Source organism: Crassostrea angulata, chromosome 9 (genome assembly GCF_025612915.1).
Source record: "Crassostrea angulata isolate pt1a10 chromosome 9, ASM2561291v2, whole genome shotgun sequence".
Taxonomy (NCBI): Eukaryota; Metazoa; Mollusca; class Bivalvia; order Ostreida; family Ostreidae; genus Magallana; species Magallana angulata.
The window spans coordinates 12576655-12604631 of NC_069119.1; the positions used below are offsets into that span (position 1 = coordinate 12576655).

The 27977-nt window shown below is 31.6% G+C and overlaps 1 protein-coding gene across 50 annotated transcripts in view; it reads right to left on the bottom strand.

Annotated features, from left to right (window-relative positions):
* Positions 1-27977, bottom strand: part of LOC128162725 (uncharacterized) — a 48459-nt gene that overhangs the window by 8764 nt on the left and 11718 nt on the right. For 6 of the 50 annotated variants that reach the window (XM_052826015.1, XM_052826034.1, XM_052826029.1 and 3 more), the window contains exons 1-13: positions 19555-19989; positions 19028-19160; positions 18447-18537; positions 17248-17357; positions 16042-16221; positions 14872-14962; positions 14315-14436; positions 14049-14198; positions 6167-6211; positions 5445-5486; positions 3450-3491; positions 2662-2718; positions 453-509 (exon numbers count right to left, since the gene is read on the bottom strand). In XM_052826015.1, the coding sequence (XP_052681975.1) occupies positions 453-509; positions 2662-2718; positions 3450-3491; positions 5445-5486; positions 6167-6211; positions 14049-14198; positions 14315-14436; positions 14872-14962; positions 16042-16221; positions 17248-17357; positions 18447-18537; positions 19028-19160; positions 19555-19584 (1150 nt within the window). In that variant the 5' untranslated portion in view covers positions 19585-19989. Of the gene's footprint in view, positions 1-452; positions 510-2661; positions 2719-3449; positions 3492-5444; positions 5487-6166; positions 6212-14048; positions 14199-14314; positions 14437-14871; positions 14963-16041; positions 16222-17247; positions 17358-18446; positions 18538-19027; positions 19161-19554; positions 19991-27631; positions 27790-27977 lie in introns of those variants that run through there. The other 44 variants (XM_052826052.1, XM_052826047.1, XM_052826048.1 and 41 more) reach the window with 20 other exon arrangements.

Sequence of the window (27977 nt, forward strand, 5' to 3'; positions counted from 1 at the left end):
ATACGTAATACGTTCAACGTGCTTAAAAGCAAAACTTACAACTATTATATAACAGGATTTTGATATAAGTTTAAATATTGCAGTATTGTTTCACAGGACATTAATGCAGTTTCAAATTAAAAATATTCTTGCAATAGACATACATATGAAATAACGATGCGGTAACACTTTTTAAATAGAATGTGTCGAGGGGTGATCAGGGATTAAATATGAAGCCAAAACATAGAGAGACATTGCTTGCAAATGGTTTGACACCGTGCAATACTCATGTCAGTTGGCTAAGTATACCTCATTTTTAGCACTGCAATTCGATTTACAATGAAATTTAAGGTTACCTGTTAATAATTCAGTTAAAAGGTAGTGAGACATATTTTTTTGTAAATGGTAGGGCACCATGCAACATTTATGTTAATTACATGCATTGGATAAAACTTCTTAGTCTGCAGCTTTACCTGTTGATGTGCTAGTCACAGGTGGACTAGTAACTTTTGGTGAAGTTGATGATTCCACTTTAAATCAAACAGAATGAATAGATTAATGAAAAAGAGTATCTATTACGAGATTTTCTTTCGTTTTTTACACGTGTCTATTATAAATGGAAATGACAAAACTTATTATTAAAAATGCAATGCCTTTTCTTGTCAATAACATAGTTTACGTAAATATTAATTGCTTTTGAACCTCAGGTATTAGATGTATATGTCAGTTATATTGATAGTTTTATGTATTAATACTTTAATATTAGTACTATCATTCATTGCTAAAATAAATAATCCTTAAAAATTATTTTCAACCCACTTATAAGCAAAACATAGTCACATGATTATAAAAAAAGTTGAAACTTGGTTATGTTATAAAGGACGTTATTGAATTTCCACTTTAAATATATTCTTGCTATATACATAATAACGATACAGCAACACTTTAAAACATAATATGTCAAATGGTGGTTGGGGAATGAATGAAGCAATAATTGTGTCATATTTCTTCAAATGGTTGGGCACCGTGCTATATTCATGTTAATTGCATGCACTGGATAAGTATACGTTTTCTGCAGCCGTCCAAATTCAAAAGCAATGAAACCTTGTAAATGCAACACAAATGTAATGAGACATATTTTTGTAAATGGTCGGGCACCATGCAACACTTATGTTTATTACCTAATCAAAGGGATATTTTTGTTTTATTACAAATTTAATATTTTCGTCTATTTTGTATGTGTATTCAGGTTTGAAAGTGATCTATTTAACTACCGGTCAATAGACTGCGATCTATCAGACCGCCGGTCAATAGACTGCGATCTATTGGACCGGCAACGTATTTTAGAAGAAGTGAAATTGCTACAAGATTAAAAGATAACTTTATTATGATTTTCTTTACTATTGCTCGTAAATTTTATCTTTTAGGTCATCTTGCTACTGATTAACAATGGCCTGAATGCGTAATGGTATGAAAACCTTCTGTAACTTATAATTGTGAACACAAATTACTAAAAATAGAATTAGGTAATAAAACAATTATTTAATGCCTGAAGAGTCAATAGACCCGATATTTTTCCCTTTGTGCAGGGAACAGCTCAGCATGATCTATTGCCCTTGACCATTGGCCTCGGGCAATAGATCATACTGAGCTGTTCCCTGCACCTCGGGTAAAAAAATACGGGTCTATTGGCTGCTCAAGCATTAAATAATTGTATAAAATTCCATGCGTTGGATAAGACTTCTTAGTCTGCTGAAGTTCTAGTCTCAGATGTACTAGTAACTTGTGGTGAAGTTGATGATTCAACTTAAAATCAAAACGAATGATAAAGGATAATAAAAAATACCGGTTTTTATGACATTTTCTTTCGTTTCTTATATAATATATTCTAATATGAAAGTGACAGACCTTTTTAAAAATGCATTGCCTGTTCTTGTCATCGGTGTTTTAAAGTTGTTAAACTATCAAATAGTATACCTAAACATTATTATTTGTAACCTTAATGATATTGTTATTTTGATTGTTTCATGTATTAACACAACTATTTATTGCTAAAATAAAAATACGTTCGACATAGCAAAATGATAGTAACACGATTTTAATACTTGTTTAGATATATGGTGGTTAGGTTAAAAAGGACAAGAATGCATTTTCAAATAAACGATATTCCTGCAACGGGCATAATAACGATACAATAACACCTTTTGAATATAATGTGTCAAAAGGTGGTGGGGGGATAAATATGAAGCCAAAAGGTAGTGGGGCATATTTTTTTTGCAACTAATTGGGCACCATGCAATACTCATGTTAATTGCATGCATTGGCTAAATTAACTTCGTCTTTAGCAATACAGCTAGATATTCAATGACACTTATCTATTGTAAATGCAGTCAAAACGTAATAAGACATGTATATTTGTTATCAATTGTTATTAATTGGCACCATGCAATATTCATGTTCAATGTATTATATTGGCTAAGTGTACTTTATGTATATTTCGTCTCTAGTCGTGCAATTCGATATACAATAAAACCTACCTATTGTTAATGCAGTTAAAACGTTAGGGGGACATAGTTTTTTTTTTCAAATGGTTCGGCACCATGCAATATTCATGCCAATTACAGGTATTGGATAGGACTTTTTAATCTGCAGCTTTACCATCCGAAAATCAATGAAACCCACCTGTTAATGTACTAGTCACAGAAGTACTTGTAACTAGTGATGAAGTTGATGATTCTCCTTAAAATTAAATAAAACTAGAGACGTTAATGAAGAAGACTAGTTATTACATTTAATGAAATGATTTTTTAGAAAATAATTTTTACAGGGAACTTAAATATTTTAAACAAAATCATTTGGCGCAAGGACGATGCCGTACTGACAAATAAGCCTAACAAACATGTTTAAACCCCATCTTAACTCAAGAGTGAAACTAGAAACAGAATAGAGACAAGTCAAAAATTCTAATAATACTTTTTATAATTGACAGAGCGTAATGGTTAATAAAACACGAACAGAAGAAAATATTAAAATTACTGCATGTATGTACATTCATGTATCACTTTTCAAATACATGCAAAATTCCTGAAATGGAATCGTGTTTTGTGGTACTGTTACGGGAAAAATTGCGAGGAAAATATGAAAAAAAAAAATCCTATCTTAGGATTGAAAGTTATTGCTGAAGATAGAGATGGCATGCGTGTGATAATATGCTATTGTTTAAAACTTTTGTGTGCCACTTGATAAAAAGATTGACGTCAGAATTTTTTAGACACTAGAAACACCATTTTAAGAAAACGCATGCTTTGCAACATGTGAATTTTACGTTTACTTAGCATAATTAAAAAAGATACAAGCATTCACAGGCGAGTTCAAATCCATGCACCCATGCATCAGATACATATGCAGGATTTAGAAATGTGTACATTTTCACTTAAAATGACAAGCTAATTTCATGATCTTTAACTTACTACTTGATGTAGCGGAAACTTCAAATGAGGTCGATGTTTCAACTTAAGTGAAAAACAAATAAAAGGCCCTTTTAAAACAAGAATGTATATTTTTCATTATAGTTGACACCTTCAAATTCTGGGTTTTTATCCTTCTTTAACATAATCCGTTTATAGCTTACATGTATTAGTAGAGTTATCATGAAAGAAACCTTTGTATAGGATTTTATTATGAATTTCATTCAAATTGGTGTTTATTACATAAAGTATAACAAATATACCTAAATCGATTCAACACCATAAAAAAGTCATTGTGAATCCAAGACAAAGCTAGATGATGACTTATATCGAAAAAAAATTTAATAGCTGTTCGAACTTACCATGTGACAAGCTACTTTTAGAAGGAACGGTAATTAATGATGTCGATTCAATTTTAACAAAAGAAAAATATCACTGACAGTTCTAACAAATCATGAAATCTATGTTCATATTGCCGGTTGAAACATCTGCATAATATTTATTGTGAAGTATCATTATGAAATCCAACGACCCAAAAACCGAGTAAGTTACATTTAGACCACAAAACAAAAGAAAACACTTTGGTACATCAAAAACATAATGGCATTGTGTATGATTAATACCTGCAATAGGCGCTAAAAGACGGTCAATTTTATAATATGAGAGTAAGTAGCTTTGCGTTTCTGCCGAGCTATTATAAATGCTTGGTTCAACCTGACGTTTTGTTGCTTAGACAGATTGTGTGGTAAAAACGAGGCAAATCATAAAAGATAGATACATGTATTATATTTAATATTTATACGATGACACAATGCTTAAAAATATTTATTCAAATAATATTCATGAAAGTGAAGTTGCTTTTTCTCATTTGTAGTTAATATATCTATGCACTCCATGCATTGTAAGAAGTATACAAAATTGAACTCACCACTTGACAAACTACTCACATATGTGAATATAGAGATTTTTGTAGATTCTTCAACTTAAATTTGATTAATACTGATTATTAAATCAGCCAATCAAAATCACTGTTTATCCGCTCAATTCATATTTGAGCGTATTATAGCATAGAGCTTTTATTCGAGAATAACTTTTGCATAGAATATCAATAACCAGACGAATTTAACCGGAAGGTTTTAAACCATTGATTATTATAACAACGTGGTGTTTGACAATCATGATAAATGTTAACACAATAAGAGTCCTTTTAATGAGAGTCATACGAGCTTCTGTTACTGTTTTTTGATAAAAGTAGAGTCTTTAAATTTGTTAAAAGTAAAGCCACATGTATGCATTTGTATTAACCAAAGGTACACAAAACAATCATAATACATTGTTCCTCCATTGCAGTTGCACGTTTGTCAAGGTCTTAAAACCCTTGGCAAACATGATTTTTTTAATTTCAATAATTGAATGTATAAACATAGTGGCATTTTATTCCACAGGTTATTTGAATTTGACTATGTGTTTTAAAATAATTATTTCTTGATATTGTGGTTTCATCGATATTTGTGGTCACTAATTTGTGGATAAAGTGAAAATCACAGTTTAGGGGATTCGTAAATTCGTAGCTAAGGGTCAAAGGGACAAAATGTTAATAGAAATTGCACTTCAACGAATATTAAACTTTGTGGCCAAATATAACAACGAAATCCACGACAACGGAAATTGATGAAACCACAGTAATACTGATTAGGAAATATATGGTTATGTGTTCTTGCAGATGAATTTCATATACTGCTACTTTACTAATTTTAACCTTTCAAACTTTCTTGCATTCATATTTTTTCTTTCAAATCAAGTATATTATATATCATGATAAACTTACATATATAACAATGTATTACAAAGGAGAAAAATCATGTATGTATAATATCAGGCCATGCCATGTTTCTAGCATACATAATTATTGTTGCAATAGTCATGATATCACATGATTAAACCAGTTGTATCATGCTCCATTATATATGTGAGGTCTGTTTATTAAGTTCTACTCACCGCTCGACGAGTTACTCATATACAGTGTTGTGGATTCTCCTACTGAATAACAATCATTTAAATGTTATGATTGCAAGCACATCATCATGACTACGACGTGAAACATAGGATTGCTGTGTGCTAAGTATTTGGTGTCTGCAAAGTCCTACCTTACTTTGAGTGCATTATGAGCTAATTTGTGTATTATCTATACTTGGTTTTGAATCCACTCGTGGAAAAAACTGATTTTTTAAAATCATAACTACAATCATTTCCATTTTTTTTTTTTTTTACAAAAAAGCTACCCTGTGGTAGTATTGACTGTGATTTTTTATGCAATGCTTTCAGTTTGAAAATCTTTGATATCAGAAATTCGAATGAACTGTTTAATGGATGGTATGGTAGTTTGATATTCATAAGCTTTTGCACAAATACATTTTCTTGTAAAATAAGAACGGTTAATTATTCATTGAAAATTTTAGATATGATTTAGCTAGACATTTGAACTTAAGCTATATAGCAATTAATAGTGAATGTATTAAGGAAAACCATTGAATGACGAATGATATGTTATGTTAACTTATATGGAATGCATTATCAAATGCAATCATGTGAAATTGTAATGTAACACTAGTTTTTCTCAGTATAATGTAGTAAGAGTAAAATAATTTTACAGTTGATCTGCTAAATGTCTGAAATGTGCATTGTATATACTAAAATATGTTATACATGTATGTACTTACAACTTGTGGTTTGAGCTGGAGATGTAGTTGTAGCAGAGACTAAATCTGACAAAAAGATGATCAGCTTGAATTATCCATCAATTAGATTTATATCACACATATCAAATTTGTATAATAATGTTTAGATTACACCACCCAGCAATATCACTGATGATATGAAATTTTAGTTGATGATATTGTTTAACTCTTTCATTCTATAAGCTGAAAAAATGGTAATTAAATTGGGTTCTTACTCAGATATCTTTTAAATTTGAATGAAGATTTTTCTCTTCAATTTTATAGTACGGGATTAGTGTAATTAAAAAACATAATAAAATCTTAATTTTTTGTTATTTTCCAAATCCGGAATCTCCAAAACCTTTAAACCCTTGTTTGCATTAAACGATTTCAAACAAATTTTATGATTTGAGTTTGTACATGTTATGCATTTTTCAGGCAAAGCAAGGTTTGAAATCTATGGCTTAAAATGACGCATTATACGCAAACAAAGTTACAGCTGAAATATACTATTTTTATTTATAACCTGATAAACAAGACATTTTTCTGAAGAAATAATATAAAAAAATGAAAACTATCATAAAATTTGATATTTACTGACTTTAATTTGATTTAAAAATGCTGTGTTCTAGTGACAACTTACGTAATTACATGTACATTGTAATTGTGTTTACACAACAGGACTTGCACCTTTATATACCATTTGTGCTTAATAATGAGGACAGGGTAACCGAAAATGGTCGTTGGACAGTAAAGCCAATCAGCTATACAACAGCCAGTATAAAACAGATATTCTTTCAGAATTCAAAGGGTCAAGCGTAAATCATGATCATTTACAATTAATATTCTAAATGTATTCAGGTGAATATATAATTACCCGCAAAATTTTGATTTTATAGTACACTTGATCTAGCTGTTAAATGTCGTTAACAATGAAGGGAAAAAATGCCGTCGGAAATTTGTGAAGTTCAGATAATGCGTGATTTTTTAAACATAGATGAAAAGCTGAGGTAAGTTTCATTTATATCAGGTATTTAATACGGTAAATAATATTTTAATATCGTTTTATGGCGAGTTAATGGTGTTTGATCTTTGCAATGATTTGACACGATTACATGTGAAACTATGATGAGGGTCTTAAGAAGAAACGTGATGATAATCAATGTTGTCTGAAAACGCATTAAAAAAACATAAATGCTTATAAAAAAATCTGAAATAATGATTTTAATGAACAGATGAAATAAATAACACTGACAAATTTATTTATATTGAGAGTATTTTTAAAAGAAAATTGTGGAATGCAATCAAAAACATGCTGATATTGATTTTAAACTCATCTAAGGGCAAATGAAAATATAAATGATCAAAGATGCAATTTTGTCTTGCTTTGAACACTCTCAATCTCCTTGACGGTTAAATTCCAAGATGTGGAGAACCCTGCATATTCTTCTTTCAAATTAAATTAAATAATATATCAATGTTACTGAATATCCATCTTTATCATAACTACTGTATGCATATCGTAACAAAGTTTAACTGTGTTTTGAGGTGATATAAGAAATCAATTTTTATAACAGCATATTTTCTGAGCATAATGTATAACTGACGTTATTTTGCTCTATGCACATGTCATTCAACTTTTACCATTACAATTCAATTGTGATATCTATGTAATATATTGAAATGAACGACAATATATTGTTAAAAAAATCAAATGGGACCATTATTTCTATTTCTCATAGGAATAAAGAGATCAAAATTATCTAGGTATTTTCATGAGATAAAAATTTTCAGTGACTCTTTAAATCTTGATTGTTATTCAATTTTAATCAAAGTGTTGTTATTTAAGCACGGGACTCTTGTTCTTGGATGTAATTGGTCTTATAGCATTGGACAACCCTTTGAAAACATCCGAAAAAAGGTACGTGCAGTTGAATTTAAATTCAGCATCGACTTCTATTAAAAATTCAGTGGTATCAGATAAACAACCTCAAAAAAAGCAACGATCAAGTAGTTCAGACATAGATACCCTTAATGGGACCCCAGATTTGACCAGTGACTTGAACAATATTCAACAAAGCCTGCTCGAAATTCGTCAAACAATGGTAAACAAATCTGAGTTAAAAGATATTGTGAAATCTGTTATTGCCGAAGTGAAAAGTGAGTTAAAGGATGAAATAAAAAAAGAAATTTTGGCAGAAGCTAGTGGAGATTTAAAAAACAACTTGAAATCAGAAATAACGGATTCGGTCAGGGAAAATTTCGATCTAAAAATAGACAAAAAAACCAAAGAATTTGAATGTCAAGTAAAAGAAGTGTCAGATGGTTTCAATCTGGATTTCGACACTTTACGCGAAAAATTACATGAACAGAATAAGGAACTCAGATCTTTGAAAGAAACTATTAAAGAGTGCGAAGAAATTTCAGTAGACGCCTTAAAACTGGCGAACCAAAACCTCCAATATTCCCAGAAAAATAACATAAAGTTCATGGGTTGGAAAGAACAAAAAGACGAAAATCTTAGGATGGATCTATGTACCATTCTGAAAGAAAAGGCCGGTGTAGCTCTAGACCCCAACGATGTGCTGGAGATACACAGATTGCCTCAAGGGAATCGCGGTGGAATAGGACCGGTGATTGCAAAATTTAAGTCCACAGAAGTTAAGGTCAAAGTCATCAAAAACCGATCAAAAGAAGAAATCAAAAAATGTTTCACCATGTACGACCACATAACCCCAATGAACGCAAAACTAATTCACGATTTGAACAAGAACCCACAAATTCAATCCGCATGGTTGTACAATGGAAAAGTTTTCGCTCTTGATAAAGACAATAAAAGGCATAGATTTGACATACTTGACAATGTGAACATGAAGGTGAAGCATTAAATATCAGCGATGTGCCAGCGGAGCCTTGTGTGAAGACATTTCGATCGGGATCGATTTTGGGTGACCGGGATCGGAATGCACATAAAATCTTGTAACTTTCGTTTTTGCGTGTGTAACTTTCGTTTTTGTGTATGGAAGTGTGTGAAATGGCGATGTGTGAGTTTGGGTGAAAGAATAATTTTTGAAAAGGTACTTAGGATATGTTGTTGTTTACATAAGTTATCTTATTACTTTTTATTTCTTTTTGATGTAACAATAAATGGCTGATTTGATAAAAATAGCATCAGTGAATTGTCAAGGTTTACATACATCTTCTAAAAGGCAAGACGTACTAAATTTTTACAAGAAACAAGGGTATTCAATATTATGCTTACAGGATACACACTTTACATCTGAAATTGAACCATTTATTGAAACGCAGTGGGGATATAAATGTATATTCAATTCATTTCGGTCGAACTCAAGAGGTGTCTGTCTTCTTTTTAACAATAATTTTGAATTTAAAATACACAATGAAATTAAAGATAATGAAGGAAATCTTTTAGCGATTGATATAACCATCGAGGAGAATCGTGTTACTATTATTAACATATATGGTCCAAATTATGACAGTCCATGTTTTTACGAAGAAGTCCGTGATATTTTTTGAACCTAGATACAGTCATTTCATGCATATCTTTTACAATTTTATGCTATGCTATGGTATGCGATTTTAATGATATGCTATGAGATTTGTATGCTATGCTATGAGATTTGTATGCTATGCTATGAGAAATTGAAATAAAGGGGTTAATGATATGGTATGCTATGCTATGCTATGGTATGCTATGAGATTTAAATAAAAACGCCTCCATACACAGAAGAGTTCCACACATTTCAAAGTAAAATAATAAGAAGCCAAAGTTTACCACAAATCTATTATGTAAACATTTATTTTTTCAAATTAAAACAATTAAAACCGAGTTAAAGGAATGTTGTATGCTATGCTATGGTATGATATGACGAATGCGATTCTATGAGATTGTATGCTATGGTATGAGATTCCAATGCTATGCTATGAGATTTCAATGCTATGCTATGGGATTTCAATGCTATGCTATGCTATCGTGTATGTTGTAAAAGATATGCTTGAACCAACTGTAATGACTATTTTATACTTTGTGGAGATTTTAACCTTGCTTTAAATCCTGTGTTGGATACAGAAAACTATATCAATGTTAATAACCCAAAAGCAAGGGACAAGGTTCTTGAACTGATGAAGGATTTACAATTAGTTGATTACCACAGGATTCTAAATCCAAGCAAAAAAATATTTACTTGGAGAAAAAGAAATCCTCTAAAACAAGGCCGACTTGATTATATACTAATATCTGAAAGCCTGTCAAACATGGTAGAAACAATTTCTATTAAACCTGGTTATAGATCAGATCACTCTGCAGTACTTTTAGAGTTAAAATTCAATAAATTTGTAAGAGGCCGTGGGCTATGGAAGTTTAATAACAGTCTTCTGACAGATAAAACTTACATTGAAAAGGTTAAACAAACTATTCATAAAGTCCAAGATCAATATCTACATGATGATGATATAAATCACAGTATTTTTCTGGAAGTTTTACTTATGGAGATCCGTAGTATTACAATTTCATATTCTTCATTTAAGAAGAAAGAAAGAGATAAAATTGAAATTACCTTACTGAAAGATATTGAGAATATTGAGTCACAGTCTGATATTGATTTTGAGCTTTTGCATGAAAAAAAGTCTGAACTTGAAAAAGTTCGAAAAGAAAAGTTACAAGGTCATATTATAAGATCCCGGGCTAAGTGGGTAGAAGAAGGAGAGAAACCAAGCAAATATTTTTGCTCACTAGAGTCTCGAAACTTTCTAAATAAAACTATTAAAAAAGTTGAAACACACAACAATAACACTATATATGATCAAAGCAGTATCCTTCATCAGGTCAAAACTTTTTATGAATCTCTTTTTTCTTGTAAAGACTCAGATCTTCTAGATATTAATCTTGAAGATATAATAAAAACTGACATTCCAAGGTTAGATACATCCACTTCAATATCCCTTGAAGGCGATATATCGGAAAGTGAGATTTATAATGTGTTGAAAAATATGAAAAATAACAAATCTCCAGGGAGTGATGGTTTTACTGTTGAATTTTTTAAGTTTTTCTGGAAGGATTTCAAACATTACATTGTGTCTGCGGTTAACCATATTTTTGTTAAAAAGAGCTCCCTATATCTCAAAGGCTAGGAATTATTACATGTCTACCAAATGGGGACAAACCCAGACAATATTTGAAAAACTGGCGTCCAATTACCTTGTTGAATGTACTATACAAATTAATATCAGGATGTCTCAGTTATAGAATTAAATCTGTTTTAAATTATTTGATATCAGAAACTCAATCTGGTTTCATAAAAGGTCGTTACATAGGAGAAAATACCAGATTTGTTTATGATCTACTGTCTTTTACTGAAACAAAAAATTTACCTGGTTTACTTGTGCTTATAGACTTTGAGAAAGCTTTTGATTCCATATCTTGGAAGTTTATTTATAAAGTTTTAGAATATTTGGGTTTTAGGGAAAATATGATTACATGGATTAAAATTTTAAATACACGGATCAAAGCATCAATCTTGCAGTGTGGTTTCCTTTCAGAACAAATTGATATATATAGAGGATGTAGACAGGGGGATCCTATTGCTCCATATTTATTTATTCTATGTGCAGAAATTTTAGCAATTCTAATAAAACAAAATACAAATATCAAAGGTATTGTGGTTAATAGTTAGGAACATAAGATTATCCAATATGCAGATGACACAACTTTAGTATTTGATGGTTCACCAAATTCACTTTTTGCTGCACTTGACACTGTAGATTTTTTTTCTACTTTCTCAGGACTAAATATCAACAGCTTGAAAACAAAAATTGTTTGGATTGGTGCTAAAAAAATTTCTAAGCAAGTATATCACCATACTAGATGGAAACTAGTGTGGGGATGTACAACATTTAGTTTATTGGGAATAGAATTTTCTGTAGATTTGGAAAAAATAGTTAACTTAAATTATGATATCCAAATACCAAAAATTAAAGCTATGATACAACAGTGGAACAGGAGAATACTCACTCCCATTGGTCGAGTCACTGTAGCCAAAACATTACTTTATCCAAAGCTTAATCATCTTTTTATATCTCTCCCAAACCCGGATAAAGAAACATTATCTTTTTTAAGTAATCTTTTCTATGAATTTGTATGGAATTCAAAGATTGACAAAGTGAAGAGACAAATTATCACCCAAGATTATTTAAAAGGGGGATTTAAAATGCTAGAAATTAACAATTTTTTAAAGTCATTAAAATGCTCCTGGATTAGGAGACTTTTTAAAGATAAGAAACCATGGATGGACATCTTTTTTGAAATCCATGGCAATGAGGTTACAGAAAATATGCTTGATTTTGGTGACAAATATATGCATAATATTGTGAAACATAGTAATGTTTTCTGGAAAGATGTATTTCAGTCATACTTAACAATATTTCAAGCTTCGGATAACATGATATTTAAGCAAAAATTCTTTTCTATGCCAGTTTGGTACAATACAAATATATGTGTTGGTAATAAAACAATTTATGTCAAATTGTGATATGAACATGGTGTAAAAATAGTTAGTGACTTTTTGAATAATGATGGAACTTTTTTATCACAACATGATTTTGAAAAGCAATTTAGCTTGACAAATATTTGTACCATGCAATTTAATAGTGTTATCAGTGCAATATCTAAGTTTCTCAAGACCATGTCAGTTAATAGATCTGATGTGAGTAAAGATTTTTAACCATTTATTCTTTTTTATTTTGAATATATACTGTTGAATGAAAAATGTTCCAAAGTTTTGTATCAACTCATTAATAGTAAAGATATTGTTCCAAAGGCAATTCAAAAATGGAACACTGAACTATCACTTCACTAAGATATAAATGATTCTGTGAAAGATTTTTTAAAATTTGTTTTAAGACAACAACTGATACTTCAATACAGTGGCTACAATACAGAATTCTTCACAGAATTCTTCCAACAAACTATTATTTAAAAAAGATTAATGTTATTTCATATGATGTATGTACTTTTTGTAAGGAAAATGTGGAAACAATTCAGCACGTATTTATGACATGTTCAGAAATACTTCCTATATGGAATAATCTTAGTATGTACATTTATAGGAAAACTTCAAATAGAATTGGCTTTAATGTTAAAAATGTACTATTTGGTGAACTTCCTTTCAGTGGTTACAACAAAGTAGTTAATTTTATAATTCTGTACTCCAAGCAATACATTTTTAATTGTTCAAAACAAGACAAAAAACCTGACATTGTTGGAATGTTACATCATCTGTCATTCAAATATTAAGTTGAAAGATATATAGCTATCAAATCATGTGAGATTACAAAATTTAATAAACTCTGGGTAAATTGGGAAAACATATTTGAGATATAATTTTTAAACATGGTAAACAACCGTACTATTTATATTTGTATATGTGCGTTTATATATATATATATATATATATATATATATATATATATATATATATATATATATATATATATCCTTTATGTTTGCTCTTGAAGAGAAGGTAGTATGTAAGAGAGAGAAAGAGTGTGAAAGTGAGAATGCCAAAAAAATTCTTATATATATTACCTTCTTTATGAAATCATATATGATTGTGAAAATGAAAACAAAAAAATAAATTATTAAAAAAAAAAAAAAAAATGGTCTTATAGCACACCAGCTCGTTCAGACAAAATAAATACTGCACTTTAGCGTGATGACGTTAAGACGTGTGCTCGTGCGCCGTAACAAGGTTGAGTGTGTTAACGAAAATTGAACGTCGCATATTTGTTATACAAACATACGGGGAAATATTCACTAAATATAGGTATTTATGGATATTGATTCTGTCCTTATCATATGTGCACTTACTTTCAGGGTAAATGTTGGCTAAATATCCTACTTTTGGACTGAAACCGTCACTATAAAACAATATGGTCAATGAGGATCCAGTTGATGTAATTATGCCAGGAATAGTGGTTCCACACACCTGCTGTATTCGCGTTGAGCTAGTTGTATCTCCTAACAAAACAAAAAACGGTCAAATAAAGAAATGGAGATTCATTTATGGAAAACTCGGTTTCTTTAAGCTGAGCAATTGAATTTTTATGTATATAAAAAGTCGTTTTATACCCTACCGTCATATATATTAATATAATCATAACAATCGCTGGGGCCGTTTGATTCGACGTCTAAAAATAGGAACTCCATCTTAACTATTCCATTGGGGTTTGTATAAGTGTAAGAACACACGCGATTTCTATGAAAAAGAGAACAAAAAATTAAAATATGTAATGGATATCTAAATTCAATCAACTCTTTTAAAACTCTTTTTTATTAAATATGTCACAAGGACATTAATATACAATAAACATAAAAGGCTAGGGATTTAAGTTTGAGAAATAGTTAGATTCCCATTCAATAGTATCTAACAAAATTTACGTTTTAGATAAATAAAACTGTTCATGCTATTCACATTATTTGAAACTGCCATTAACGTTTTAAAACAATATCTAAAAATACATGAAATAAGGTTCTGACACAAAAGAAATACTTGTAAAGTGAATTTTCTTTGCTGGTATCTCAATAAGTATTCTTTTAAAGTTAACATCACATCAAATATTAACAATTAAAAAGAACTCTTGCATAGCATATTCAGTAAAAAAACAAAAAACCTAAAATGTGGAGGTCTTACATTGGGTACGTAGCAGGAAACTGCGGCGAAGAGAGAGTCACAGAACCTGATAGATCAACATTATTTGATGTTCCATTTGAAGCACAGTTTGCTAAAAGAAGCAACGTTAAGATTAATCATCAACGGTACATGAACAATAGTGTAGCGGATAGTGGATGGAATATTTCACTTGTGGATACAAGCACCAAATTTTGCATGAAGGTTCCTTGAATATTACTTGATCAAAAAATATCGTTGGCCATTCAAGTTTTGGTCATTTTCAAGATGGCCGCCTCTTATTTCAAAACGGCGTCTTTTTTCAAAATGTTTTCATGATATTTTAAATATTTCTGGGTAATGTTTTTATTTTCTGTGAAATTATGAAGAAGAATTTGTTGTATGATATAATTTGATGTTCATTTCATTTATGAACACTCTGCGCATGCGTTTAAAAAGATGCTGCAGCTCATTTTTGAATGTACATGATCTAATCGTCTAAGCAGTTGCACTGCAAAGAGCAGTGCAAAATAATTCGGACTTGAAACATTTGCATTCCCCAGAACAACTAATATTACATCAACATTTCAGTAGTTCTTAACATGAAGCTGCCATTGGTGGTAAGGATGTCCAGTGTGAAATCTGAATGCCGTAATCTTTATCCCAACCCTATCTGAAAAGGGATGGTGAGTTTTGTTACTTACATACTAACTGACCCAATGTATGTTTAGCTTGCAATACAGATCTCTTAATATGCTCTACAAGAACAGCTTCTGAGGAATCGAGGGATGCTATTGTACGGACGCTGCTTACGAGCAAAGAGGGCAAGGTGCGTGTCATTTACTCTATTGGCAGTGCTGGTAAAATATTGGTAAAAACTAAAGTTTATTAGTTTTATATTTATATATATTCTCTAACCTTTTGATATCAATTGCTACAGGTTTTTATAGACCCGACGATACTATATCAACCTCGGAATTTGTCCTCGGTCGATTAACTCTTATCAACTAAATAAAATAATAAAATAAGACAAAAACTTCCTTACATTCATCTTTTTCATAAACAATTGATAAATTGATACTTTGGGGTCTATAAGACAAAATTTGACTGCATCAATAGTTTATAATTGTATAATGTCAAACACACTAAAAGAAGATTATATAATGAAACCCAAACTTGAATAAACTTCCTTACATTCATCCTTTCCATAAACAATGGATACTTTGAAGCCATTTTCCCTTCCCGGATTAGTGGTGCTGTCAGTGGTTAACTTTGCATATATTTTACTTCCGGTTGATGTCTTCGCAGGCAGTGTTGTCCCACAAGTAGAACAACAGATAGAGGTAGCAATAGTCGGGGCGCTGTCTGAATCACCTGCAATATAATCATATAAAATTCGTTAATTTATTACGCAAGACATGACTTGTGCCAGATGAACAACTAGTATTGCTCTCCTTTTTTGATAGATAGTTCTTATGAATATAAACACTGAATCAGTTCATTTTGTCCATTTACAAAAGGAAATTCTTAAAAAGACCCAACAAATTTTATTGACGATTTCAACAATGCATGTAACACCAACCTTACCACTATACATTTAATGGTAAGATAAATTGTGTTAGGTACATAATGTCATAACACTTGATAGCTTTTGTAAAAATTATTTCGCTAAGATAAAGAAAGGGGTCTTTGTTCCAAATACACAAGCTTTTGAACTTTATTATTAACAAGTGTATGCAAGCTTTGAATTTCTTTTATTTTTATCTTTCCTTTGAGGAGGTCCTATTGGCATATCTATCAACATTCGCACTATCAACATTTGTAATACATTTACTTGTTTGACATAGTTTGACACAAATAAAACAGAGCTGGAAATAATGTTGCAATTCATTTTTTAAAAAAAATACATACTGGAGGATGAACAACGCGTAATATATTAGAACTTGATTGACAGTATTAAAATATCATTCAACAACAGGTTTTTTGATGCCTTTAATATAAAAACAGCACCCATGCAGTCTTATTTCAGTGTTTCCTAATCATGTTCCCTTTTAATTTGAGCTAAGACTTTTACTTGAAGGTGGAATCATTGGTTTTTAGACATAATAATTCATATATTAAATTAATGTGGAATCATCATTGTTAGTGGAAAACCAATGTTTTTGGCTTTTGTTGGTAACCCTTGCCCACGAATTTACAACCAGACGAACCTATAGCTATATACAAGGATTTGTTTAGTTTTCAATAAAATTGTCCCGAACTTGCTAAATGTACCAACTAAATTACGCCTCAACGAAACAGGAAATTTTTGCTACCCACGAACATTTACACTCTTGAATAAAAATGATTCCATATTTACTTTAAATTATGACCAAAATTGTTGAAAATTACTGTCCTCACCATCATAGAAATTGAAAACATCTCCACAGTCGACGTATATATCAGACACAACGAAGGAAAATTTTGAACTTGAATCAGGTGATTGAAACAGCCATTCGCATGTTGTTAGTCTAAAAAAGAGCATCATTACATGTACTCTGCTAATTATATCACTAGTAATAATAATTAAAGAAACATACAGAAAGGTGGATATACATATACATTTTTTTCTCTCGAATCCAGTCTAAAAATACGAAAATCATTTTAAATAAAATGTTAATTTGAATAATACAAGTAAGTCAAATAAAAACCTAAAGGCTCATTCAACTTATTATAAAGAGAACATTATTATATGTTCATTGATATTCATCAATATTTTTTTTTTGAGAATATATCGTAGATCAATGCCAATTTTATCTTTTTTTAATTGAAAAAAAAAACAAAACATTTTTCTTATCAATTGAACACAACAAAGAAACAAACTGTGGATGAAAAGTTGTTGAGGCTGTTTTCCAAAAGAAATGTTTCAAGAAATAGATTTTTTGATGCACGAACGATCAGCCCTACATAAAATAAAACCAACGAGCACTTAAGACTACTACTGGTACATGAAAATCTGCAGATCAATAAACTGAAGATTAACTGAAAGATCTGGAAAGGTGACTAAATGTCAGTCTGATTAAATCAGATTCTAGGTCCGCTCTTTTTTTTTGTCGCTACACGAGGCTCGTTTAGCGACAGCTGAAAAACAAGGAGCGGATCAAGAATCTGATTTTAATCATATTGACTAAAATGTCAGAGAAAAGCCATTACGTCATCTTTAGTTATTTTTCAGTCACATTTCAGTTGACCTAATGGCAGAGGGATTTTGTAAACGATTTCTGTTTCAGAAACTCTTATATTTACATTTTGCAGTATATATCTTTGTCTGTGATAACACTTCAAATCGGTTTTGTAATGTATAGTCTAATAAGTTTCATCCATGAATATAACAATATCTAAAATTGTTAAAAATTCTATAATAGATACATAAGTAATAAGGAACATTTTTTCTTAATATTTTGAGGTGACCAAATACAGTTGGGCGTGATCAAATCTTTTAAAACATCTGTCATGCTTTTATTAGATTTGCTAACCTCCGACTGTAATTAATCACCCTGATGAGTCCTAATTCCTTTTGATAATTAAGTTGTTACCAACGAACTGGCTTCTATACTCACGTTGGATATGTTCCGGATGCAGGATACCTGTAGCTTTCATACGCACTGTTAAGTGTAATTGTAGAGGGGGATCCGCAACTTAGGTCTACAACTGAAACACGACCAATATCAACGCATTTTTTAAAAAAAATGAAGAATTACCGTACTGAGTAATGCAATTAAATAAAGTCTGTCAGTACAGGTAGGTAGCATCGATTTTGAAAGTGGGGGATAGGGGCCAAAAAATCTTGACAAGAAAAAAAAAACAACTTTTCATGAAAATCCTAATCGCTTGGGGCTGGGGAAGGGCGGGGGGGGGGGGGGTTGAGGGGCAGAACATATCGTACCTATTACTTCATATAACATCAAAATTAATTTGACTGTTAATTTCCCCCTTTCAATTTTATTTTAACATGCCCTTAAAAAAGTGTAAGAAAGGGGGCTGCTCTTCCCTCCCTGATGCTACGTGCCTGCAGTATGACTCGAACAGCATAAAAGATAAACAGTTGAAATTTCAATGGAGATATTCATATCATTGTCTGTAAAGCAAGGGTAAAGAATCTTTAAGAAATCAGAAATTTAAAAAAAATCAAAATTCTTACCACATTCTGCTGGACAAAGGAAGACAAAGAGTATTAACACTACTGAAATGACAGTCCCATACCAAGTTGCCATGTGTTTCATGTATCCATTGAAATCACAAGATAGAACTATGCGTTTCTTGTTTATATCATTCTGTGAAGAAAAAGCAATAGTTAGTTAATCACAGAAGCAATTCTTTCTCCGATACGGAATGTTCATACAATTTCACTTAAATATGGTCAGTTTGTTAGTTTTTTTACACTCATCTATGCTAAAGTGCATTCTACTGATTGCTTAGTGTAAGTTTTTGTCCTTGTACGGGCGCTTAGATTGATTTCATTTTCATTTATGAAAGTTTAAATGAAGTTTCTTTTAAAACAAGAAACAACTGCTGGCCATTTGCGTTTAATTTGACCTTTCTACCTTTCAATTGGGCAGCACAATGTCTCTTGATGTAAATCCTTCGAGAACTGAGAAATCATCAGACGATTTTAACAGGAGTTCGTACTATAGTCGACAAAATTGCATTTCGAAATAAAAGACATACCTGATTAAAATATGATTCCTTCTGATGCATGTCGACACTACATTATCAATGTTTCTTCAGTCGAACTGTCGTATCTTAATCAAAGATTGAATTTCTAGTGGGGGTGACAACATGCATGTTGTTTAAATAAAGAAACTCAATTGTAATCTTTATCCACTGTGCACAACGTGTAAGCGTGCTCCAGAAAAAATAAACACCTTTATCTACCCTCGATGTTATCTATGATGACGTGTTTTTATAATTATCCAACGACGGTTTCTTGGAATTTGTATCTTTCCAATGTCTCCTTATAGTTTGGTATTTTTAAAATGAAATTCTAAGCATATATGTTGCTAGCCTTTACAATAGGTATAAAATGTGTCACCGTTATCTCTTTCATATTGTATAAAAAACTAAACATTTAGATCTCTAGAACTTTTTTCACACTGTTAAGATTGTTGCTTAGTTTTTTCACAATTTCAAATTAAAGTAAATATTAGGACATAGATTATTCTGTTTGTAATGAGAAATTCTTAAATTGGGGCTAGGTTTTTTTTAAATGGTACTTGGTAAAACAAGAAGTGTTTGCAATTAATCTTTAGACCAATAAAACTTCGAATCCTATCTATCGTACGGCGATTTTCATTGTATTTAGTATATTGTGGAATCTGGAGAGAGAGAGAGAGAGAGAGAGAGAGAGAGAGAGAGAGAGAGAGAGAGAGAGAGAGAGAGAAACTTAGCTGGCTAAGCGAGATAGGGCCTCCAGGGCCCGCCATCACCAACTTTTCTGAAGTCAATAGTATACTCAGTTTCAAGTCTTAGTATTGATATCATATTTATGATTTTTTATAAAGGGATTCATGTTGAGGAATGAATAGAGTAATTCTAAGATTTTGGTGACGGTGGAGCCAGATTTTCAAAAAAAGTTCTCGTTAATTTTTTCCTTTTCTTAGACCGCTGTATAATTTATGTCGTTATTTATAGTTGCAGCCGATTGAGCTCATTAGAATACATTAATAAGTATTGACATCACTGGGTTTACTCCTGAACCCCATACAGGTTAGTGAACTACGTGCTTGCATGTAAGGTTTGCTGTAGCATCTTCGCTGATTACATTTAAAAATGTTGATCATTATCCAATCGGACCGTCTGAATATAGCGAGCTGCTGACGAAAACGATACTGTCACCAAGTGGGAAAATCGATGGTAGTTTGAAACGACCTCTAACAAGGGCAAAATTTGTCCCCAAATGTCAGACAGAGTTCGTGTGTACCAAAAAAAACAACAACAACAAATGTGTACGCAGACGCTGACAAATATGCTGTATGGTTCCCCTCAGGCTATAGACGTTTCAGCATGAGTAACTATTAAGAAAGGTTTTATACATGTATAAAACAGTCCCACCCCGTACGTTTCTACCAGGAAAATTACAACTAATAAATGTTTAAAAATATCCAATCCGCAGCAATGTTCGATAACTCTTAACAATCCAGAATTTGCTTATTCGTACCACAAATCTGCCTTTTATATAGACACATTTAATTATTCTTGAAGTGTTAATATTACGATAAGCCATTCAACGAACTGATTGGGTTAGCAGCTCCACGGAGGCCTACTAATCAGAGGTAAAGTGGTTAGAGCAACTGATGCACCTGTACAACATTTTTTTCTAATTTGAGTACGGTTAGGTCATTGTCTCAGTTGAGAACATACAATTGTATAGGCATATTGCTTGTTTTTTTTTTTAATTATTCAATATATTTATTATTGAATAAACGCTTCTTAAATTCTTCTTTAAATTTAAACTTAAGTTTTTAATTTCAATGTTAACAAATTCTCGGCCAATATCTTACTGGCATTTTTCAAGTTATAAGAGACATACAGCTCAAGTGCTCACATTTCATTGCTGAAAAAGCCAAAGGCTATGATGGATGGCTGTCCGAAAATAATTGGATTAAAGAACGATTAGATTAGAAACAACTTCTAAATTTTTACTTGTCTACTAAACAAAAAAGATGTTATTTTCCATGCAATTTCGTGATATAAGTATCAATTTTCAGTCAAAAATTTCGACAATGAAAGACTCTGCTTTATATGACGAGTTAATTTAACAGGTGAATAAGATCCACGCCCGCTGAAATAGGGGATTGTGTGTTTTATAACACGCTTGTATATACATATGATACGTCGTATAAAAAGCTATTGGAAATGTTAGAAATGCCGATATACAAGTAAAATATTAATTCAATAAACCAAAAAAAGCACAATGCCATTACAATGACAAAGCAACATTTAAGTCATCAAGTACGATGACCTCCATTAAATCCTCGACCTTTCAAATGCTTTGATCGAATGCTTGACGAAATGAAAGAGACGACAGTGTTCAAAAGCTACATGTAAGAAAGCCCGTTGGATATGCCAATAAATTTTCAATGAGATGTGCAGAACGATTTTAAACTTTCATTTCATAGTTCTGTGTCTGAATTGTTTCAAGGTATTTGAATGTCATTCTTTGTGCTGTTTTTGCTATGTAGGAAACCCAACCCTAAATTTGTCAGTATGATGATCTTTATTGAACAAAAAACACTACGACGAATGCACGCAGTTATTTATAGGTATTGATTGCATAGTATTCTGATTACTTTATGTAAGGAGAAATGAAAATGTTCTTATTCATATTCATTAAAGTGTAAATTTGCAATTGCATGAAAAGTACTGGGGTGGGGGTGGGGGGGGGGGGAGTAGTATACAGCAAATTTATTTCAAAATAATTATTTGACGTTGAAAATATTATATTCTTTCAGAACTTAAGCTACGAAAGAATAACTATTATCCATAAACCCAAAGACCTCCATTTAAATTCATACATGATCAGTGAATAAAGGGGCATGGTCACGATTTTGAGTAAATTTTAGTTTTCTTTTATGTTACTTTATAAGTTGTTAGAAATACATTTCTAATAATCAACCTAAATCTAAGTGTCAGTCGTAGAGTAACTATGCATAAGAAACATAAAGAGCTCACAATTCTTTAACATGTAAACAAAGATCGTGCCTTGTATTTGTCAAGTGACCTTTGAGTTTATTTGTTTACATTGGTTCAATATACCGGTAAAGGTTCTTTTTCAAGATGATTTCTCTGTGTTCCCTCTGTTCTAATTTTTAACATAAATACAATTGTAAATAGTTCCTAACGATTAACACACTTATCTTAGGTCCAAAAATGGAATTTTCACTCCAAAATGCAAAACGTAGACCAAAAAATGACGTAAGCTTTGTTTTCATGACATTTATAACATAACGACTGAAATTAAAATTTTGGGTGACTGTTGAAAATGTCTTACTGAAGCATTGTAAACATTGAAAACGGAATAATAACTTTGACCAAAATTGTGAATATTTCCCTTTAAAACAGGTTCTGTCTAAAGAAAAAGGAAAACATAAAAATAAAAGTAAAAATGTATTGGATTTTTCTTTAATGAATGATAGTTTATAGTTAAACAAACCTATTATTTTTTTAGGTGGACCCGATGGTTAACTAGTTGACCACCCAGCCCACACATTAAACGAAACGTAATCTAAATGTTTACCGATATTTTCTGCAAATAGAGGTAGGTGTAATCGAAACAATACGACTCAAAAATATCCGTTGCTACATGTATTCTAGAATGGATTTATTTAAATTTATATTGGTCGCTGAATCGTCGCTCAATCATGTAACGTTTTGGGAAATATGAATGAGACTGAGGTTTAAAACATCCCTCCGGACCCTCTCCCTACCCCCCCCCCCCCCCCTCTCCCCATTCATTACCCACCCACCCAAATGTAAGCAGGTTTACTTAAAGCAATCGATTATATCAAATTTAGAAAATTGTATGCATTTTTTCTCGTTCTGTTACATTCAGAGATGACTGTTTATGCCTATAACCATGTAATTTCGTTTTTTTTTTGTCGCAATTTTGTATTTGAGATTTTGATTTGTTCTTATCTAAATGTTTGCATATACTTCAGACGACATGAGGTTTACGCCAAAGACTCCAATTAGCGCCGAATAGTGGCTTATAATGACATCTGAGCTCTTTCAAAAGGGCAGGAGGTATTTATCTAGAAATAATTGACTAAAAATATTCCACGGTTTCGAATGCTAATCTGAAGTTCAATAAGCTAAACATATGTACAAACCTATTACCCTCGAATGACCAAAACTACTTCAAACAAACAAAAACCCGAAAATAATATACTTTTTAGGAACACCCACTCGATTAAGATGTGCAAGGCCATTTTCAATGGAAAATTCAGTAACACAACAGATAGCCTCCTTATCAACACTCATATACTCGACACCGCTTCTTGTTTAACTTCAAACTTTGACACCTCGTTGAGAGACCTCTTATATTCCATTCCATGTTTAATTAAATGACCAATTTGTTTGGAATTCATTTTTTTTAAATGTAGCACATCATGAATTGAGGTTTTTGCAGCAAAATGAGATTCAAAAAATACAGCTCATTTGCTTTAAGTGTTTCTGCGTGAACATCTTGTAGTAATTTACACGTTATATAAAACATGAAAATTATTCTTACAAAATTCATTCATTTGATATAAATATCATGACTATTGACACTTCCACAAACTAGTGAAAATTATCGTGTGCCACTTGAACCACATTAACACATTCTGACAACTTATAAACCTTGTGAATGAATCAAATCTCCATCTTCTATTGATCCGTGTACGTGTAAAAAAAAAGGTCCATTTACACCATTTATTTATTTTTAGATCATTAGAAATTTGATAATATGTTGGGACCCATTATAACTCGGATTATTGTGCCAGTGCCAAGGTGACATTTTTGTACCCGTCTAAGCTGCATGTATAAAAAATTCATTTATACTTTATGATAGACCATTGTTTAAAAAATGTATAACTACCATTGTTAATAATGTATCTAACCTGTCAGTAACAGGAAAATAATTTTCCCATAGGAAAATGGATATTTGGAGTTTCGTACCGAAATAAAAGAACCTCCGATAAGAATTTAAATTCCGATAGGATTTGAACAAAATTCCTTAAAGGATTTTAAAATCCGATCGAAAATCCTTATTTGCTATAGGATAACTACCTATCTGAATCAAATTCTTACAGGAAATACATTTCTCTTATAGAAAATATAAATCTTATAGGGTAAGTAGAAAATCCAAAAGGATTTTTGAAATTTCCTGTAGGAAGATTATTTCTCCGATGGGAATTTTTTTTTCCTATAGGATATTATTTTTTTAAGGTAAATATCTCACCTTTAAGGTAAGACACACTGAAAAAAATGATTATACACTTTATATACAATGATCTATCATTTGGAATTAATGTATGGATTTTTACGAAACTGCATCTTATGATGCAAAAAAATCACATGATTGAAATTAGGAAATTTATCCGGCACAGGGTTTTTATAAACACTTAGACAGGTAAAACTTAATAAATGTTAGTAATCAATAAAAGACAAAAGTATTAAAACTCTTTTAGACATCCATCATTCACCTTTAAGTCACCTATCAGGTATCTGTCGATCGATCATCTTTTTGACATCTTTCATTTATCTTTCAGTCACATTTCAGTCACTTTTCAGTCACCCATCAGTTATCTTTCTATTACTTTTCTGACATCTTTCAGTCATCTTTCAATCATCTTTCAGTCATTTTTCAGTCACCCATCAGTTATCTTTCTATCACTTTTCTTAAATCTTTCAGTCATATTTTAGTCATCTTTACGTAATTTCTAATCCAATTTCACGTTATCTTCAATTCATCATTTAGTCATCTTTCAAATACATTTTAGTCATCAGAGGCACATTTCTGTCACATTAAGTATCATGCAGTAGAATTTTACGGGCCACTCTTATAACTTAAACACTAGAATGACTTATTCATATTTGTTTTTCCGCCTTTCTTTTATACACGGTGGCCATTTTTCAATACTGGGAGAGTTCTTGCCTAACGTTTTGGATGAATAATCACCAATGTCTAGTAGTCTAAAATTCCAATAAAAGCGTGTCAAAGTCTCGTATATGAAATCACGTTTCTTTAGAACTTAACGCATCTATAAAATTTTCATAGATATTTTTTTGGAGCAAGATAATTGTTTACTGGGTGAAATTCCAACTTTAAAAGCTTAACATCTCGTGAAAACTTTCTGCAATGGTAAATTAACTTTCGACAGTTGTAATTATCCGTGAAAAATATGTTGCTGTTTGTATAAGCTGGAAATTGATTTAAATGTTTCCTCTCTCTCTCTTTACGTTTGACATTTTCAACAGTGTGCGCGTAGCAAAGGTCTTTGATTTAATATGTGACACTTAATAAAATCTGTGCATGTATTTCTTTGATTCAATCAATTCTATTACTATCGGAACTGCTACAACGTACTGTAAACTAGCATTTACATTGTAAACATATGCAATTATACTATATACATATTGGCCGCGTATTCTATTAAGCATTTTTTGGCGGAATTCAGCTTCCACTAAATCACGTTCATTATTAAATGCCACGCATACGTGTCTATAAGAATAGGAACATTTTATGTCCGGAAAATGCTAATAAAATCCCTCGCTAAACAATTTTGAGCCAAATACCGTATCAACACAATATACTTCACATAACGTTAGCAGTATACAACTTAAATCATGAATAAAAATAGCCTTTATTTACGTTACACAATGTAAACATGCAAGCTCACTGCATGTAAGTGGCAATGCGCAATTGTGATATCAGTTTAATATTTCAGAAGATTGTACAGACGAAAAATACATTTGTCCCTCCTAATTATTTGCACATCATCATATGCCGAATTCCGAGAGTGGGATTCGTTTAAGGATTAAGGACAGGACACCCCCATTCCCCCGACAATTTTAACCCCGGGGTAATCAGATTTTCCTTTATAGAAACACCTTTAAGCTCGTGTGAACAACATGTTCTATTTCAAATATCTAAAAATCAACGGAAAATAATGATTATTGTAAATCACCCCCTCCCTGGATTATTCCTGTTTGTATGCAGGTTGGGGTGTTGTGTTTGAATAATTGCTTATTTTCAGTTAGTTATCAGATATTCAACATGAAACATTTTGTGTACATAACTTTAAAGGAATTTCCATCAACAAGGGTCAACTACCCGGGGGATGTAAATCCGGTAAGGGGGCCCTGTCTTCAAACACCTGTGGTAGTGTAGTTAACTGTTACCAATAGACATTCTACATGTATAAACTGGACTGTAGATATTTTGAGAAAGAAAGAAAGAAAGAAAGAAAGAAAGAAAGAAAGAAAGATAGAAAGAAAGAAAGATAGAAAGAAAGACGAAGTTTAAACTAATACAATATTTGAATTAAAATTGGGGCTAGGAAAGGGAGGGGGGGGGGGTCAAAATGTCGAATTTTTTTTTACTCTGGCTTACGGCACCATTAAAAATAGCAAATCGGGACACATAGATACGCTCTTATCACGCTTGTTCCGACGAATTTTACGCGGAAGTAAATTCGTGGTACTCGTATCTAATCTTCTTTATACCGAGCGATATCGAACTCTGTTTTAAATGACAGTATTGGAATGGGTATTGAACTTATATGTATGTATCGGGGAATTTGTTTTAATGTATATCTGCATGACAGAGTATTATGAATGGTATTCAAAAGGCGCACTCCATAAAATTATACGGTCCTGTCAGACATGGGACTATGTGTCTTCGTTTGCCGTCTCTTAAAGGTTTTCATTTTTAAAAGTTTAGTTTGAGAATAACTTCGATTAATATTTTTCTGCGCGGAAATAGGGGGGGGGGTGGGGGGTTGGAGGGGGGGGGGGGGTTATGTTCATGCAGAATATATAAAGCAACAACAATTTTTAAAAAATGGGGAATCGGTGGTATATAATCCATGCAGAAATTACAGAGTCAACCAACCCAACAATCAACAGTAAAAATTGAAAGAAAGATAATTCTAACCCAGAAAAAAATATGATCGAAAGTAGCATAAGGCTTATACTTTTGCATGGCTGATCATGACTACGGAAAAAAGCCCCCCAAAAATTGATGATTAACATGTTTCCTTACCTGAACTTGCGTTAAAGCTCATATGAACATTCACGTTTTAAATTAAAACTGATATGTACATGCATTTGCAGGGATATGAGTAATAACGGCCTCTTATGTGGGCTTTAAATGGAAGGAAAAATATATCAAACACTTCACCGCTAATCAGTTTACATGAGCAGACACAGGAGCGAAGAAAAAAAATGTTTCCCCCACTTGTATTATTTTGAGGATGACGGCAGATAAGAGTTAATGACCATGCACATGTACAGAAAAGGTAAAGATTCCGAGGATTGGGGTTATATATATATATATATATATATATATATATATATATATATATATATATATATATATATATATATAT